This window comes from Zychaea mexicana (assembly GCF_025766255.1).
Source record: "Zychaea mexicana strain RSA 1403 chromosome Unknown BDB00scaffold_208, whole genome shotgun sequence".
Classification (NCBI taxonomy): Eukaryota; Fungi; Mucoromycota; class Mucoromycetes; order Mucorales; family Lichtheimiaceae; genus Zychaea; species Zychaea mexicana.
In genome coordinates this window covers 30,967-49,229 of record NW_026516871.1, presented here as the reverse complement: position 1 = coordinate 49,229, position 18,263 = coordinate 30,967, and the positions used below count along the sequence as shown (strand labels likewise).

At 42.5% G+C, this 18,263-nt stretch overlaps 3 protein-coding genes across 3 annotated transcripts; 2 read left to right on the top strand and 1 right to left on the bottom strand.

Annotated features, from left to right (window-relative positions):
* Positions 1–1,823: 1,823 nt before the first annotated feature.
* Positions 1,824–2,906, top strand: BDB00DRAFT_862258 (uncharacterized protein; the record flags this gene model as incomplete). Its single annotated transcript, XM_053126059.1, has 4 exons — positions 1,824–1,897; positions 1,920–2,122; positions 2,160–2,262; positions 2,660–2,906. Coding segments are annotated over exons 2-4 (417 nt in total), but the record flags the coding sequence as incomplete, so codon positions are not given.
* Positions 2,907–3,215: 309 nt separating this feature from the next.
* BDB00DRAFT_862255 (uncharacterized protein) lies at positions 3,216–3,714 on the bottom strand (the record flags this gene model as incomplete). Its single annotated transcript, XM_053126058.1, has 2 exons — positions 3,216–3,478; positions 3,638–3,714. The coding sequence occupies 2 exons, from the start codon at positions 3,712–3,714 to the stop codon at positions 3,340–3,342; spliced, it is 216 nt and encodes a 71-aa protein (XP_052972509.1). The 3' UTR covers positions 3,216–3,339.
* A 12,561-nt stretch (positions 3,715–16,275) lies between these two features.
* BDB00DRAFT_943695 (uncharacterized protein) lies at positions 16,276–17,501 on the top strand (the record flags this gene model as incomplete). Its single annotated transcript, XM_053129461.1, has 3 exons — positions 16,276–16,492; positions 16,579–16,938; positions 17,011–17,501. 3 exons carry the CDS (start codon positions 16,276–16,278, stop codon positions 17,358–17,360), a joined length of 927 nt encoding a protein of 308 aa, XP_052972508.1. The 3' UTR covers positions 17,361–17,501.
* Between the last annotated feature and the right edge of the window lie 762 nt (positions 17,502–18,263).

Sequence of the window (18,263 nt, the reverse complement as noted above, 5' to 3'; positions counted from 1 at the left end):
CGCTTGTTAATATCAGAAAACGCCGGTTTTGACCAGCAATTGGAATGACCACTGAGGAGTTGTGTAAAACGTGTGTTGTATATTCGTGCGTCAAAGTTTTATATGTGTTCGAGTGCTGTGGGTACGACTGCCGCCTTAGTTTTCTCATTTTGATATGATAAACACGCGTGGTCAACACTCTGTATATATTACATCGTTGCAGGCGTGAAGATCTACTAATCGTCATCCAGAGAAATTGTTGTATGCAAACATTCGTGAGAAGCACACGGTGTCAGTGATATCAGTAGAATGGTATGTTGAGTTGTCAGAGATGCTTGTACGATCGATGGCTGGGAGCGTTCGTGATACTCATGATTTTTAGAGCTGTGCTGTTCTTTTTCAGCAGCACAGTCACTCAAAGACAGCATGATCATGGTTCACCGTCATATTCATATGTATACGCTGATAATCAAGCCAAGTTATAAAAAGAGATCCTTCTGTTTTTATTTCTTTTACTAGCGCCCTCACACAATCCGTCGTATCAGCAATCCGACAAAAGAACTGTCGTTCACAGCACATCTTCTAACCCGCTCAGACAGTAGCTTTTTTCTTTTTTAAATTGATCGTCTTTATTCAAAATTTCTATTCTTCTAGTCCAACACTGTTGCCTTCACCACACCGAGACCGGCACTCGAAATTATATACCCACATCACTCATCCACCACCAGCATGCCCATCATAATTAAACTAAGCACAACACATCCTGCCCAGCAATCACTCTTGACCACTTACCTGGATCCTCACACATAACAATGATACAAAGACGTAGAATCTACATTACAAACCACCGCCGCAAGTTAGAATATGGCTCAAGCTGATCCAGCAGTACACATACACCAAAAAGTAGAGTACCTTATCACACCAACAGCATATTGATATGGCTACACGATCAACGGTCTTGCATCTGTTCCATAAACAAACAAAATAACCTGCCCATCCAAATTCCTCTGCCACCGTCGCCAATACCCACAATGCCTGCCGTCAACGATCGCGCGTGTACATGCACTTGTTCATCCTATCAATCATTCTTGCTTTTTAATAAAACAATCCACAAGTGCTGACCAGCTAATATAAAGGAAGATCTTAAATTAGAAAAACTTACCATATGGATCATAACTTTCGGCAAATGCATGTGTCCGAACAAAAGCATAGTTCATACACGGAGAGCCACAGCAACAACACAGTCTCAGCCTTGATCTTGATAAATCCAAAACGGCGGATGAAGGCATACAGCTTAAGCATACATAGGAACGCTATGAGAACAGGTCATCCGTTTGGAGCCGCAGAGCAGCATCCATGCACAGCATCGTTGGTAAGCACAGGAAAACCACGAAATAAGACCGTCAAGCAAAGGAGCCTTGGAAACAAGCACGCCAAGAAGAGCCATAATACGTCAGGCAGAGTTAGGACACCCACGGAAAAGAATTCGTCTGCACAATGAGTAGAATATCCAACACGTCCCCGATCTTCGGTGGCAAGAGAACTGCGAGATGGAGCAAGTCAACGTATACGACAGCCAAAAAAAACAGAGTATGTATTGCAGGAGGCAGAACAACATGGGCGCCGGTATTGCTGGATTTCATATACAAGAGCAGGATAACGTCACCACAGATGGCAGCCAGCACGATTGACGGTGGTGACAGGAGAAAACAACGTTCTGTTGACGGCAAGGACAGAGCACCCGTAGCAAGTGAAGATGACAAAGAAGCGTAATGTTCGAGTGGCGTAAAGTGAGATGCAGCAAGCGTGATCAGATGGCAATGAAGGACGTTGAAAGATGAAGCAATGTTGAGTAATAGTGAGCAGCAAAAGAACTTTGGTAAAAAAAAAAAGGCAAAGTAAAAAGTAAAGCAGGAAGAAGAGGGAAGAAGAGAAAAAAAAAGAAGAGCGAAACAGCAGCGGTACCCCCTTGCTTCAGGTATATATACCGTTCTGGGGCCCCGAGCCCATCGGAAGAAGATGCTTTCCCATACATGCAGTGGTGGTAACCATGACAACCGCGGCTTTACCCCTTTCAACCCTTTTCCCATGCTTCCTTTCTTTCCTTTACTGCTTTTGCTACGCCCTTCCTTTTCCATTACTCCTCCTTTTACTTTTCGCTTCTTCTTGTTTACGCTTCCCTTTTCGTTTTCACGCTGTCACTCCGCTCGACTTATTCTTTCTTTTTTACGTGTGCTACGTTCTTCCCTTTTCGTTCACTCTTGTCATTTTCCCACCCATTCCCTTTTCGTTACCATGGTTCCCTTTTCGTTACCATGGTTCCCTTTTCGTTTCCGCGTTCCCTTTTCGTTTCCGCGTTCCCTTTTCGTTTCCGCGTTCCCTTTTCGTTTCCGCGTTCCCTTTTTGTTCAGTCTTGTCATTTTCCCACCCATTCCGTTTTCGTTCACTGCTTGTCATTTCCCCCCCCCATTCCCTTTTCGTTCACTATTTGTCATTCCCCCCAGTTCCCTTTTCGTTTCTACGTTTTTCTTTTCGTTACCATGGTTCCCTTTTCGTTACCATGGTTCCCTTTTCGTTTCCGCGTTCCCTTTTCGTTTCCGCGTTCCCTTTTTGTTCAGTCTTGTCATTTTCCCACCCATTCCGTTTTCGTTCACTGCTTGTCATTTCCCCCCCCCATTCCCTTTTCGTTCACTGTTTGTCATTTCCCCCCGTTCCCCTTTCGTTTCTACGTTTTTCTTTTCGTAACCATGGTTCCCTTTTCGTTTCCGCGTTCCCTTTTTGTTCAATCTTGTCATTCTCCCACCCATTCCTTTTCCGTTACTATGTTCCCTTTTCGTCACCGCGGTTCCCTTTTCGTCCTCTTCCAAAAAGAGTTTGTCATTGTCATTTTGCTTTCCCCTGCTTAAACGTGTCCGACATAGATTTATAATAGAATCGCATATCCATCCCCGTTCCTGTCCCTACTCCTTCCAGAATCATCGCAGAGATATGCAACAACAATCGTCGTGTTCAGAAGAAAATGCGCGTTCGATTGGTGGTTGTTGTGTACAATTCGAATCAGTGGATCGTGAGACCGTCGTCGGTTTGCGTGGTTGTTACTTTTATTTTTGCCAGTAGAGTATAATACAATCGCATATCCACCGACCGTTCCTGCTGTTACTCCTTCAAAAACCATCGCAGAGATATGCAACAACAATCGTCGTGTTCAGAAGAAAATGCGCGTTCGATTGGTGGTTGTTGTGTACAATTCGAATCAGTGGATCGTGAGACCGTCGTCGGTTTGCGTGGTTGTTACTTTTATTTTTGCCAGTAGAGTATAATACAATCGCATATCCACCGACTGTTCCTGCTGTCACTCCTTTAAAAACAATCGCAGAGACATGCCACTACGACCGTCGTGTTCGGAAGAAGCTGCTCGTTCGACTGGTTGTCGTTGTATGCGATTTGAATTAGTGGATCGTGAGACCGTCGTCGCTTTGTGTGGTTATTGCTGTTATTTCTGTTGTTGTATATGAAATAGCACCGCCATTCTCCACCGTGGCTATACAATGTACAGGAAATCATTAACACAAGAAACAAAAGTACACGCACAAGGCCGTACAGAACGTTCACGAGCAAAAAGACGGCTAGCCTTTACCTCTTTTCCTTATAGATTTACACCAGATTCAAACAGTAATCGTTGGAGCGAGTCCAATTCCTATAGAAACAAAATCCGTCAACACAATTCTGCTCCATTTACTAATTAAAACATGGCCTCCCTCCCCAATGCCTAAATGTTCTTCAGCGAGGTCGTCATAAGATGTGTTACCTTTTTTTTTGAAACCGTCTTCGCTTTTACATTAAAAAAAAGAGTACAGTAAAGTATTTTTTGTGGCAGAGAAAAATAAAAGTGGAGCACCCTTTGCTGTTCTCCAGTAGATTCGCCATTTTCCACCAATTACATTGCCCAAATCCCGTTGTCATTCCGTTGTCATCGGTCGCCACTTGAAATAAATTTCCGTTGTCATCGTTGTCATCATTTTCGCCGTGGCGACCAGGGCACCACGCCGAAAATGATTCTAGGAGCAACCACGGGGCAGGTGCTGACAGGAGCAACCACGGGGCAGGTACTCACAGGAGCAACTAAAAGGGAAGGTGCTGACAGGAGCAACCACAGGGCAGGTGCTCACAGGAGCAACTAAAAGGGAAGGTGCTGACAGGAGCAACTACGGGGCAGGTGCTGACAGGAGCAACCACAGGGCAGGTGCTAACAGGAGCAACTAAAAGGGAAGGTGCTGACAGGAGCAACTACGGGGCAGGTGCTGATAGGAGCAACCACAGGGCAGGTCCTGACAGGAGCAACCACGGGGCAGGTGCTGATAGGAGCAACCACGGGGCAGGTGCTGACAGGAGCAACCACAGGGCAGGTACTGACAGGAGCAACTACGGGAAGGTGCATTGACATCTGCTGAACACTACCTGACAAGAGCCTTAGAGTTAAATATAACTAGGTTTTCCTTTTGGCACTTGAACTTGGTCTACCTGAGCTTTGAACTCTGAAGACCTGATAATATTTTATCCAAGGATGCTTGCCTACACTAGGCAGGAGGGGTAATATAAAGGGGCTAAAAACAGCTGAATATAAGCTGAATATACTGCTTGTCATCCAAATATAAAGCTATTTTATAACCGCTTTATAGTTCCTATAAAAGGCAGCTTTTTTATCACATATTCAGCTGTTTTCAATAGCTTTATAGTTGGTTTCCAATTTTGATAATAGGTAGTGCATATGCATAGAAGGGATCCCCCAACTGCTTTACATACGGACTGGGTACTGAAGCTTCATCGTACATACAGGGGTCTGCATAGTATATTTTAGTGCGATCGATTTTGGGCATATACTAAATAGATAAAATAATCACAGCAGGTTTTGATTATTATATAGCAGTGATGATTATTACAGTACCGTCATATACAACCAAATTTATTTATTCCATTACTTAAGTTTCGGAAAACATTTATAGAGCAATAAAAAGCATTAAAGGGGTGGTAAAGAATAAATGCAAAGGGTGAAAGGAGTCTTCTATGTATATGTGTGTGAATGTGGTGCATAAAATCTCTAGATGGTGATGGGGCAAAGGCAAAAAGGTGAATTATGCTGTGTGTGCTAATGAGTCCGCGATTCACTTAAGAAGAACGAAAGTAACCTGTACTGCAGCTAGACAGAAGCAAAAATATGGGTAGCTTTACTGTACCTGAAAAGTTCTGCTTGGACAGTGCCAACAGCGATCGGACAGTGGGCAACATGTATGCAGCAGTGCAAATGGGGATCTACGCGGATGTCCAGGATGGAAGACCATGCAAAGTACAAACAAGCTATGAATGAGGAAAGAAGGCTTTTAGTGAAAGAAAAACTGTGGAAAGAAAGTATGTAAACATTACAAAGGGAATACTTACAAGCTTCAACTCGTGTGGATCATGCCTATGATTTTGGATAGGAAAACCGGTCGAATCATGAGCTACATGTACACACGAAATAAAATATCCTTAATAAAAGCTGCAGAGACTTAGAGGTAGTTGAAGAGCGATAAAAGTAAAGAGTGCCTTACAAACCTACGGTATTGGGTCCTTGAGAGAATAGAGTATCGTAGCAGCCAGGAAAGAAGAGAAAAGCAAGAGAAAGAAACAGAAAGAAAGGCGTAAAATACGAAGGAACAATCGATGCAAAATTTTACTAACCTGCAATACTGTTAAAGTCATGCTGACCATGCATTAAAAGAGTACTAAAAAAAACCAGATCCCCCACAATAAAATGATCCCCTGTAGATCCAGGTACTTGCATTTCATCAAACCTCTTTCCTCCAATACTTCTTGTGCCTGCACGATAAAATAACAAAATGAACGTAAATTATAATAACCACTGCAGCTGTTAGTTAATGTTGTATATTGAGAGATGATAATACTATATAGATGCCTACTGTAAGCGATCTCCAAGCCCAGCGACAACGGCGCATGGCGCAGCGTGAAAATGATGCCCAACAGCAGAACAGTATCCTGGATCGGCAGCAGCAACAACAACAGCATAACGCACTCTTAGATACTGTCCGTAATTTACAGGCCGAGAACCAGGCACTGCACGAAAAGGTCGATAGAATTGGCCAAACAGTTGCCAATATGGCATATTGTACTGCCATAGTTGGTAGTGGGGCCCTCGGTGAAGGTCAAGGTGGTGGCGTTGGCGTTGGCCGTCAAGCTGAAGCGCGTGGTCGTCGTGTTCCACTTGTCTCTGTAAGTGCCATACTAGAGAATAGAGAGACAATTGTAAAAAAAAGAAAGTGGTGAATATTAGAACAGTGATGATTGCTAAAAAGAATTCTGTTGTTACAATAAATGTGTTGAAGGATTGTATACGTACACAGAATGAGCGACTGGGCGACGCTGGTCTCAGGCTCGACCTCCCCTTCACAAACCAGGCCAATAAGGATGCCGTGAAGCGCCTTGTCGACTACATCGAAGGCCAAGGCTGCTTCAACTTGGACAAGAAGCAGATCAAAAAAATAGTCTACACCCATTTTGATAATTTAAGGACGAAGGGGAACGAGTCGCCCGAGTCGAAAGCGTGCAAAAAAGTGATGAGAAGACGCTATCAGCGCAGACATAGCGTAAGTAAAGTAATAGGAGGTTTTGTAAGAGTATTGTCTTAACATCTGAAACAGAAATTAGTACGACAAATCAATGTTTTCCAGCAACATGCGATCGAACTGGAGGAACAGTACCCCAGTGGAAAGTCGTTGCTCCAGGACGGATGTATGTCGGAAGAGGAGACCGACAACGAAAGCAGCAGCACTGGTATCCTGCGCAGTGGCAAGCGTGTCTCGGTCTTTGTGCCCGAATGGCGTAGTGAGCGGGTAATTACTTTCAAAGTAGATTTCTTTACGCGTGAATCTTGACAGAGATGTTGTTTGTAGGCAAACGTCTTTCTGAAAAGACTTGACGATTTCAGACCGGCTGTGGACGTTGACTCGCAGCCGAACGTGCTTGAACGATCAGTAGCACGAAAGGCAGTTACCTTGCGCTCGGCTGTGCGTGAGCAGCTGCAAGACTGGATGTTAGCTTAAAATAAATAAAGCGGTTGCCGGCTTATGCTATGCAGGTTAGGGGTGGGCAAAAAAACGTCTGTATAAGATGCGTGTGTGAGTGTGCTATTTATTTGGTGGGGGGAGGAAGAAGCAAGAGGCCGCTCGTTTTGAGTAGTTGGTAGGGGGAGAAAGAAATAAGAGAAAGATAATTTTGAGGAGGGGGAGGAGAAAAAATTGCTTCTCTTTGTTTTACGCCAACATCTTTTTAGGCAACGGAATAACGACTGTTCTACCACTTGCGTGCGTTTGATCGCCGTATTTTACAACTGCCACTTGACTATACAGACGATGAACGGGCACGATGCAGTGCATGTCCTCAGCAAGGAAGTGGCTACGCTATGTCTCCAGATATTCATCCACGAACAACGACTCATTACTGCTGTAAATGCTATGCCAGCGAACAAAGGCAAAAACATGTTCTTTGAGCTGGGTGTCGACCTTTAACTCGTGGCGGAAGAAGTACTGGATTTCGCACGGCCAAGCGATCAGTTCGCCTTGATCTTCTGCTTCATACAGCACCTGAGCGTGTGTACCACACCGCGATCTTGCTTCTTTGCTCCTAAAGAGCTGACCCACAATGGTGATTGTCTTCATCTTGTTATAACGATTGTTCACAAATACCTGGCTACCCTGCGAATCTCTGTAATGGTCCAGATGGGTGCCATAAACGCATCGATAAAAGGCAAGAAGGAAATTATACACTGGGTCAGGCATAAACGTTGCTGGTGCAAATTCTAATAGGTATGCATCTGGTAGTAGTGGCTCGCCTCCAGTGGCCTATTCAGTACTGGTCGGCACCGCAAAAAATCTGTGTGGATCGAACACACCACTCATAGTGTCACCAGTTTGCTTCATCGGCTGCACGATGTCCAAAAAGCAATTCAAGAAGGCAAAATGGTTTGGCTTGTCCATGAAGCGGTCCTCAAACGACCGGACAAAGTCGCGAGCACCTGTCTTTTACAAGAACTTCTTCATGAACATCATCTCGAATGAATCCTTCTGGTTCGTATCGATCTCCTTTAAATATCCATTATATCTCTCAAAACTAAAGAGCCAGAAAGCATATAAAGGTCCAAAATCCTCGATCGTTACGTCCAAGTGCATATGCAGATGCATATTTGGCGTGATTTGCTCTCTGCTATATATGCGTTCGACACCATGACAAAAGTCCAGCAAAAACGTGTTGGCTCCTTCTATCTCATTCATAGTGACGGAAGGCTTGACCAGTAATCGACAGGCGTTTACGAAGCTCAGCTAGTGAGCGAGAAGATGGCGGGGCAGATGGTTTTGCAAGACGAAGGGCGAGTATACGATACACCACGATTTCTAATCATCAGCGGTCATAAAAGAGAAGCCAGCTCCGATCTTCTGCTTTAAGAAAACGTAGTTAGGAGGGAGCACGATGCTGTCTGCCAAAACCTGCATTTCACAAAGGTCCTACCTGGTAAGGTCGCCGTTTTCGATCCATATCTTGGTCATACGTTTTGCCGTACCAAGAAACAAGTTGTGCATTATATCGATGATCGTGCAGCGAATGGGATCGAAGTATTCAAGGCGGTGCAATTCAGACCATCGTGTTCTAGTGTCACGTTCGATCTGTCAGCGAGCAGCAAGTGTCTCGGCTTGTCGCCATTGCTGGGCGTTCTCTCGATTGTCTTCGTGTGTCCGCAATTCCCATTCGTCCAAATTGAATCCCGAGTAGTCGATGTCTGATGTGCCAGGGAAAACAGGAAATTGGCGAGCGCACTTATGGCAAGCACAAGTACTTGCATGTGAGGTGAATCCACTTGTTTTTCTGGCAGCAGGTATATCACAAGCATTGAGTAGGAATGCCAAACGTACTTGCGCTCCGTCTGGACACTCATTCGTCCCGATCGTTTTCCAGTCATACCACAGAAGCAAATCATCAACCAATGGGCGCAGGTAATGATTCATGTCAGATGTGCTGGGTTCTCGAGGACCTGGCATTACTCCAACGAGTATAACGTTTTCGGTTTTGTAGCGCTCAGATCGGGGAGATTGTTGACAGTTAGGTAAATTGCACCACAGGAGTAAGTCGAATTTATGAACGGGCCAAACCAGTCAACATTGAGCGTAAGCAAAAGCGATCGAATCTCTTCGACGAATCGACGACTAGCACGATCAATAAGATCTCGCCACATGTCACCATCATAAACGTCAAAAAAAGCATTTGCCATACTTCTGCGATCGCGCCATGCTTCGATCATTGCTTCGAATCCCGGTCGCTTGAACAGTCGCTCAATACTCGCAGACAAGGGCTGGTAAGCAAATTCTTTAATCGGTAACAGGCTATTACCCGTGGATCGAAACAGTGCTTGACCACAGAGGCGGTTGTAACGGATATCGTCATTCATGCATGTGCGCGGGCAATCTGGAGTCAAAAGGTAAATGCTATGGCATTTAGGGCAAGATATATAACGACGCAGGGAATCGATCTAGGCAGAGATGCCAGTGATTCGACGCAAGGTAGCAAGAGAGAGAGAAAGGCGGTCGATGGACGGGAGCAGAAGATCTTCGAGGAGGAGTCCACAAAACTCAATAAGAGGTTCAATCCATAACAATTAATTTTACTGTAAACAGTAAATTAATTTTAGTTATTCCTTTCCCTGTCAAGCGTCTACTTTTTTTTGTATTTCATCAAAAAAAATGTGACTGGTAGGCGTCGATCCAGTAGGTCTAGCCTAAAGGAGGGGGTGCTCACTACCGTTCCGCTACTTTTCAAATTAAATATTAAACCTTAAAGGTTATAACTCCTTTAAAGGTTTAAAAAGGTTTATGCGAAACATAAAAATTTTAAAGAATTAAAAAATCATATATAAATTAAAAACTTTTTTAAAAAAATTTAAAAAAGACAAAAACTTTAAAAAAATTAAAATAAATGTATTTAAATATATAAATTTTCTTCAAACTAATAAATCTGTTTAATTAACGAAACCTTTTTTATTTTGCAATTATAGGATTAAATCCCTAAGCACCGTTGACATATGCTCAGATATAAGGTGCAGCTGGAAGAGGACAAGGAAAACAATGACAAGGACATAGGGATGCGAATATCCCGAAAGCAATGATGTGCGTGCAGGAGAACTTGTAGTAGCATCTTTTGGAAGGTATGAGAAATTTTAAACGATTGTAATAAAATGGGTTGCCTTGGATACATATTAGTATATATACACCTCCTTCCTCGTCAATGCTGGCTGTCTCAGTTACATTGCCATTGTCACTATCGATCTCCCATTCGACATCGTCTGCATCAAGCAAGCGATCGTCGCTTGCTATTGATTCCTCTTCTTCCTCAACCCCAAAGACAGTGTCCTCAGCAGAGAACTAACGGTGAACGGCAGCAACAGCTATATACGTTCAACTATAAATATTTTTTACTCTTTACTACTTTTCGATCGCTTATCTCAGCATACCAGGAGAACGGGAGGGAGAAGGCTCATTCAAAACGCCATCGTCAATATCTATATTATTCGCTGATGCTGACGGTGACGGTTGGGAGGGTGAAGGCTGCTCACCTTCAAATATAGCTATAATTGCACTCACTGTAATACGAAATATTTTATTAATACAGTGCCAACACTTGATATCCTACATCAGCAGCCATACCATTGTGTGACATTCTAGATCTTGCAGCATTCACAGAACGTTGAGTATGCTGTTCTCTTTGCAAGCGGGTAACCTCACGGAAGCCAAGAATAGTGCTTCTGCTACATTCTGGGCAAAAGCATGCAACTAGCTCTGGAATATTCTCCATGACAAGATGGGAATTAGAAAAAGAACAATGATTAAGACGATCGCTCTCTCTTTTCTTTTCTTTTGTAAGAGTGCACGTGTCCTTTCTTCTAAATCATTCCTGCATCCCTTTATCTTTTCCTCTTATTACATATAATAAAAACGAACGATGTATGTTTCTGCATCAAATACATTGATGCATTGCTCTAGTACAAGCTACACAACACAAGGAGCGGAATAGAGAAAACGCATATATAGGGTATTTAAGTATATGGGTCTTTATTGTTGTTAGAGAGACAAGTAGGTATGCTGCATCATAATACATAAATTCGATTCCTGTAAACCTAGGATATAGGGGCGCTCATAAAAGAACAAGATGAGAAAGTAAAGAAAAGTGGGTGGGGGGTACAGCCCCCCGCCTCTGGCACTGTCCGTTTTCATAGGAGTAACATTTGTAAAATCATAGAGCAACTCGTTGAATGCCCTCTGCATCAGTACACCGGTAGAGAGTACAGTCGTAGATGCACATGAGCTACCTGGTGCATATCTACTACATTTAGTATATGTACTCTGATGTTTTTTCTAGCTCATACCCCCAAAGCTTGACATCTAACTATAAAGCTTTTTTTAAACTACTGAATATTTGGTTTTTTGCGTGGTGCTATCTTATTATTAGTTATAAAATACAATAATCAAAGTAGAAAGAGAAATATATATACCTTTGAATATACTCTCCATATCTTCAATAATTAGTTGAAAGTAATCATATCTTATCTGGCGAACTGTCTCCCAAGTTAGTTTAGTCTTATTAGTAATATTAGTAGCACCAGAAATAATTAACAATTCTAAACCAATTTGTAAGACAACATGTAGAGGTACATTCCGGTATTGAAAAAAGGAATGAGTCCGAACAGTCCGCTCCAAATTACAGCTAGTACATCGGGAAGTGCCATTTGCTCCTCTAGACCAAGAAAGCAGCATATCTCGGTCATAGTTAAGGCACTTCATACTACGGTAAAAAATGCCTTCTTCATATAGATACTGAATACAGGCCTCAGTACTTAAGAAGTAAGGCTTAGTAGGTGTAGGGATGTTGTTGTAGATTGGCATACTATTATAAACTAGTTAGTACCTTTACTTTTATACTTAACTCTCCTTTAAAAGAATACCTTGTAATAGTTTGTTTTATATATAGAGATGTAGTTGTGTATGTGTATAAGTGTTTGAGTAAAGGTATTTAGAAATAGATAGGAGAAAGAGTAGATGTAGTAGATGTAAATAGTGTATAGGGTCCAGTTTGTTTTTTTCTCGTAGGGAAACTGGGAAGACCAAAGAATAAAAAGAAATCTCAAAAATATATTGTATTTATACCTTATAAATGTACGTCACATAATTCAAATTCAGCTCCGATTTGCTCCGTAAATAAAAGTCACAATTTAAATTTGGGTATATTAAAGTATTTTTGTCACTAAAGTCTTATCTATCAACTACTGATATTTTCTATCATTAAGTACTCATATCTTATAAGATACTCATTCGTTTCAAATAAAACAAATAGTTTTAAGTTTACTCTACATTATACTACTACAGATGCTCTTTAAATATCTAAAAAGTATAATACTATAAATGTATAAGCAATGGGATCATCTATAGACTTACTATATAAAAATATATGCTTTTATACTTATTGGAACGAGGAAAAAAAGCTGCATCTGATGGTATATTATTTATATGAAAATAATCAGAATTGGTTGGATAATAGCAAAAACCAGTTTTTCAAAAAAAATTACGCTAAAGTTTGGCAAAAGGGGGATTTAAACTCGTGCCTTCTACCAAAGGTAGGACATAAGGCTAGTACGTTAGACCACTTCACTAATGCAAAGTTTTGAAAAACTAAAGCATATATATCTGCTATTGCTTAGTCCGGGAAAACGTTTAGCCGTCGGAAAACCAATTACCCGTCTATTTCCTTTTTAGGAAGTCACGTGATCTAAGCCACTTAGTAAGCCACTGAGCTACCGGGTAAATTCTTACAGTCACCCCTTGGGGGCTTAGTAAGTGGCTTAGATCACGTGACTTCCTAAAAAGGAAATAGACGGGTAATTGGTTTTCCCAACGGCTAAACGTTTTCCCGGACTAAGCAATAGCAGATATATATGCTTTAGTTTTTTCAAAACTTTGCGTTGGTATATAGGTGTTTTTTACTTAATCCATCCTTAAATATCTCTCCTTCTATAGATCATAGCTCATCTATTATTAATGCTATTACTATAAAACTTTGTAGGCATATACAGATGATGTATATACATCTAAATATGTTTTTACTGAAGACAGTCACATTACTTATTTTAGACATTACATAAGAGGATGTGTAAAAATCACTAAAAGTAGCTTTACTTAAGGTAGATTAAGACTTCTAGAAGGTGCAATATTGTAGCTACAGTGCTGTAAATTGCAGTACATTTATCTATCATATATGGCAACAACATACAAAAACGGCAATAGCAGTCACATAGTATATAGGCTTTTTTTCTTAAGAAAACTTTATTCTCAGAGCTATTACTAGCTAATGAGATGTACTACAGAGCTATGATAAGAATTCTGTTATATAAGTCAAATGCTGTGCAGTCATTGGTAGGCTCAAAATTAGCAGTCACATCTCTAGATTATTACTTTACATAGTAACTGATGACTTTTTTTATAGAATTATTTTCTCAAAGGGGTTTCTCGTCAACTAAATACCCTACAGTGCCCTACTAAAAATCCTACCAATTAAGTCACATCTTAGCTATCTACTCATATAATTGCTGAGGCGATTCAACCACATTTCTTTTTTCTCATTTTTTTCATACTTATAGGTTGCTCTCATTTTGCTCTGAACAGAGAATAGCATACCCCAATGTAGTAATGGAAGATACATTCTCTATTTTCCTTCCAAAAGAGGGCTTCTCAAAGGCCTCTATGGTTGCTCTCATTTCGCTCCGAACAGAGAACCCAAAATAGTTTTGTAAGAATTCAAAATCCTCTCTACTCGGATCGAACATAAAGGCGCACCGCGCCGAGAAACTTCCTTTTCTGTACATACCCCAAGGTATTGCATAAATAACAGCACGATTGCCATAAGAAACTTTGTACCCAACTGTATATATATATATGCTGTGAATATAGTAGAAGCTAATAAATAAATTTCTCTATAATCCACTTCATCCATTGCCTCTCTATTTTTTCTGATACCTATTATGCTAAACAACAGCAACAACCACAACAACTTTCAAATCTTGATGTAGACACCCGCCAGTTCATCATCAGATCCTCAGCAACAGCAGCAGACACAGCAACAGCAAGATTCAGAAGTACCGATGCAGACACCGGAATCCCAAGCCCCAGAAGCATTGCCTGCATCAGTGGCCGCTGATAGTGATTTGACATCGCCTCTACCCAGTTCGCAGACGCCTATTCCTACCTCTGCACGACGCCATACATGGGACGAGGCCCACATTGATGCACTCATTACGGCTATAGGGACTCGATACGATAGACTGAAGACAGTTATTGAAATACAAGCCAAAGGTCGCATCTGGAATGAAATACTTTCTGAGTATATTGCAGCTGATCCGTTAGGTCGAAGTAAAGAAGCATTACAGAAGAAATGGCAAGATCTAGTCGATGAATATCGCGATGTTAGGGCTACGATTCGCAACAGTGGTGAGAACGGCCCTTCAGGTCAAGAGCGATGGTGCTACTATGACGCTGTAGACAGAATTGTGGGAACTGACCCTGCAATTGTACCTCCTGCCACGATGGATTCCCTTGATGGCCTCGTTGTCAATAGCACCCGATGAGAAAGGGATAACGATAACGATGTCAGCGAGCGGCCCATACAGCAACGACGAACCGCGGCATTTCAAGAGCTTGTCCTTGAGAATGCCGATCGGCAAACCGATCGCCTCATTGCCAGCATCAGTGAGGCATTCCAGCAGTTTGAGGAAGCAGAAGACCGGCATTCGCGAGAGGTGCAGGAAGCAGAAGACCGCCGGCATGATATGTACTTGCAGACACTAAGAGATTTGTTTGGTAGCCCTACAAACACAAATAGAAGTGGAGAGCCTAGTAATAATAATGAAGAAGAACAATAAATTTTATTATATTATAATATGACATTTATTTAGAATTGTTAAAAGTGTATCTAGAATACCCTGTGTGATGATTAATATCTTCTAATATAGCACTTTACTGTACTTTACTGAATGTGAAGAAGAAAACTAGTCATGACATTACAGACAATAACTGCTACGAAAAGATGCCCAATTATTTTATATGCGAACTTTTAGTACTAAGCAGCACTTCACGTCAATATCTAAAAGATATAGAGCAGATATACTGGAGCAATGTATAAGGTATTGCATTTATTGATTTGAGGACAATGATTCTTTAAGCACATCGCGTTTCTGACGCCCTTGTTCAAACAACCTTGTACTGTCTTCTCTAGTACTAGACTGTCTATCAGTATCTATTATTGATATACGTCCAGTTTGTTCATCCTCTTCTGTGTTCAATGGAAACAGTTCGTCAGAGTGCAGATCGAGCTGCTCGATACAGATATTATGGAGTATGCAACAGGCATAAATCACCAGCGTCAAGTTCGTACGATCCATGAGGTACATGTAATGTCGCATGAACCTCCACTAGGAAACAAGACGACCGAATGCTCGCTCAATAGCCATTCGCATTGAAGAATGGACTTTGTTGAATCGCTTTTCTGCTGGATCAGTTGATGAGCTAGGATACGGCGTCATGATTGTTGGCCGCAGAGGAAAAGCAGAATCTATGAATAGGTTCAAATGCAGAATATAAGCAAAGCTGTAGAACTGTTATAGACTAGGGCCTTGTCTATAGGGAATGTTTATCCAGGTCAGTGAATGATTCAGTAGAAAAGAGGTTACTTTTTATTTTCCCAGCCTAGCCAGCCTTTATATACTGCTGGGCCTAATAAGCTTTGTACAACCCAGGCCGGGGCCCAGGTTCCTTGACTAACTGCTACCTAGTCGGTAACATTCTCCCCCTCTAATACTAGGGAGTATAATTTACAACAATCAATGAATACAGTAATATAATAATAATGGGAACAGGGAAGTGTATAATGGGGTGGAGGTGATAGGGTTTACAGATTTTTAACCTTGGGGGTACTTGGGTGTCATGAGAAACATCGGGGGTACTTGGGTGCTATGAGGAAAATCATGGGGGTAGGAGAATAAACATGCATTAATATTGCGGGGGTGAAGGTATTAGCAGTGACCTAATGTGAAACACCGCTGTAAAATTTTTACAAACATTGAGCAGGGGTATACCATTTCCTTGCTTCTTTTTCCAGTTGCATATTTTATCTACTTCTAGTCCTTGCCTTCACTTATTTCCTTATCAACCAATGTCCGTCTTTACTTCGCACCTTAGCACCACTACTCATACTGTGGTCTTGCTCAACCTGCCTTTGCTCGAGACTGCATTGGACGCACTTGCATCACTGGTCATGTTACCAATTTGCATCCAGAGATTTCGTATGGCTTTGAACGTCCAGCCAATGTCTGTCAGCGCTGCTTTTGTTTGTCACGGATCTGCTTTAACTTTATGCCCGATGGTGGCTTGTAAGATGTGGAACAGTCGCCACACTACTGTGATCAGTGCAGACTCAACAAGAGAGGTCACTGTGCTGATCAGCAGTACCTCCTAGGTAAGGATGTTCCCCGTAGTCATGTCTGGCTCCTAGGCCAGAACATCCTTGTTGGTCCTGAGCTGCAGGTGCCTTCTTGGTATTTGTCCCGGGTCTTCCAGTCTCGGCGCAATCGTGAGCCAATGGGTTTGGTCTGCTCCTTGGGCCAATTGCGTTCTGGTAGTGAGGTGTTCCCTTCCTTGGCTCCTCCTAAGTTGCCACTTTTTGGTCCTACTGGTGGTGTCCTAGATTTGGGTACCTTTGGTCCTGTTGTCTTTCAGGCTAGTCCTCCTGGTTCTGTTCGGTCTGGTGGTGCTCAGTTGCAGTTCCTGGTGGCTTGCGTCGTTCTGGTCGTTTGGCTGGTGCTCGTGTTCGTCCTTGGTAGAGACTGATGATGAGGTTGAGTATGCTGAAGAGGTAGATGAGCTGGCTAGTGATGAAACTGACTACCAGCTCCGCCTTGGTCCATGTCACCTCTTGAGGGCTCCTTGGGTGCACCTGAGGTTACTACCACAGGGCATACCCCTCCTACTCCCTTGGTGTCTCTGCCAAGCTCCCCTAGGTCTGCTCGTTCGGATTCTATGTCTCCTGTGACATCGCCTGGGGTGGACCATTTGAAGCAACCACAAGACCCTAGGTCTCCTAGTGTTCACCAGCAACAGCAACAGCAAAATCCAGGTATCCCTCCCCTCCACATCATGTGGACCTCTTCCCTGGTTTACAGGATCAAGATCGTTTGGGTCGGCCCTTGGTGTCCTGATGCTGCCACCTGGTATGCCGTATCGCCTGTCTTGGGTCGATGATGGTGTGGTTGATGTAGTTCCTTTGTGAAGTCTATCTTCATAGTTTTGAATAAAAACTTGACAATTGTCCAAGTTCTTGAGTGGTTCCCATGTAGCATCATGAATTGGATAGCCTAACCATTTGACTAGATACTCGATGCGTCGTTTGTAAGTTCTCTTGTCAATGATAGCTTCAACTTCATACTCGGGTTCGCCTTCAATAACTAAAGGTGGTGGTCGTGCCGGGGTCCGGTGGTCTTGACTTTGAGTGTACGGCTTGAGCGTTCGAACATGAAATACATTGTGTGCCTTGATATTTGTTGGGAGCTCGAGACGATAAGATACCTTGCCAATGCGTTCAGTAATCTTATAGGGACCTGCGTACTTGGCTGCAAGCTTCTTCTTGGCTGATCGTGGGAAGTTATGTGGATTTAGGTATAGTTGATCCACAAGTACTTCTTGTCCAACTTCGAATTCAACATCACGCCTATGTGGGTTGGCATACTGCTCTTGCCTGGCTGCAGCAGCCTTGATATTGTCAGTTACGTGTTCACCGATCGTCTTGAGTCTTGACTCGAGGTGCGCCACAGCTTCGTTACTTGAGTTAGATTCCAGGTAACTTGGGGTGAGGACATGACGACCTAAGTCACAGTAATATGGAGTCATCTTGATTGACGCTTGTATGTATTGTTGTATGTATGCTCCACAACTGGTAGCCATACATCCCAATCCTATTGATCGAATGCAACATAATGGCGTAAAAGATCTTCAAGTATTCGGTTCACTCTTTCGGTTTTACCATCAGTTTCTGCATGTCGCGCGGTTGACAGTTTACGCTTGATCTGTAACTGTTCGAATAATGCCTTCCAAAACCTTGATGTAAACTTCGGGTCACGATCCGATACCACTTCCTTGGGGAACCCA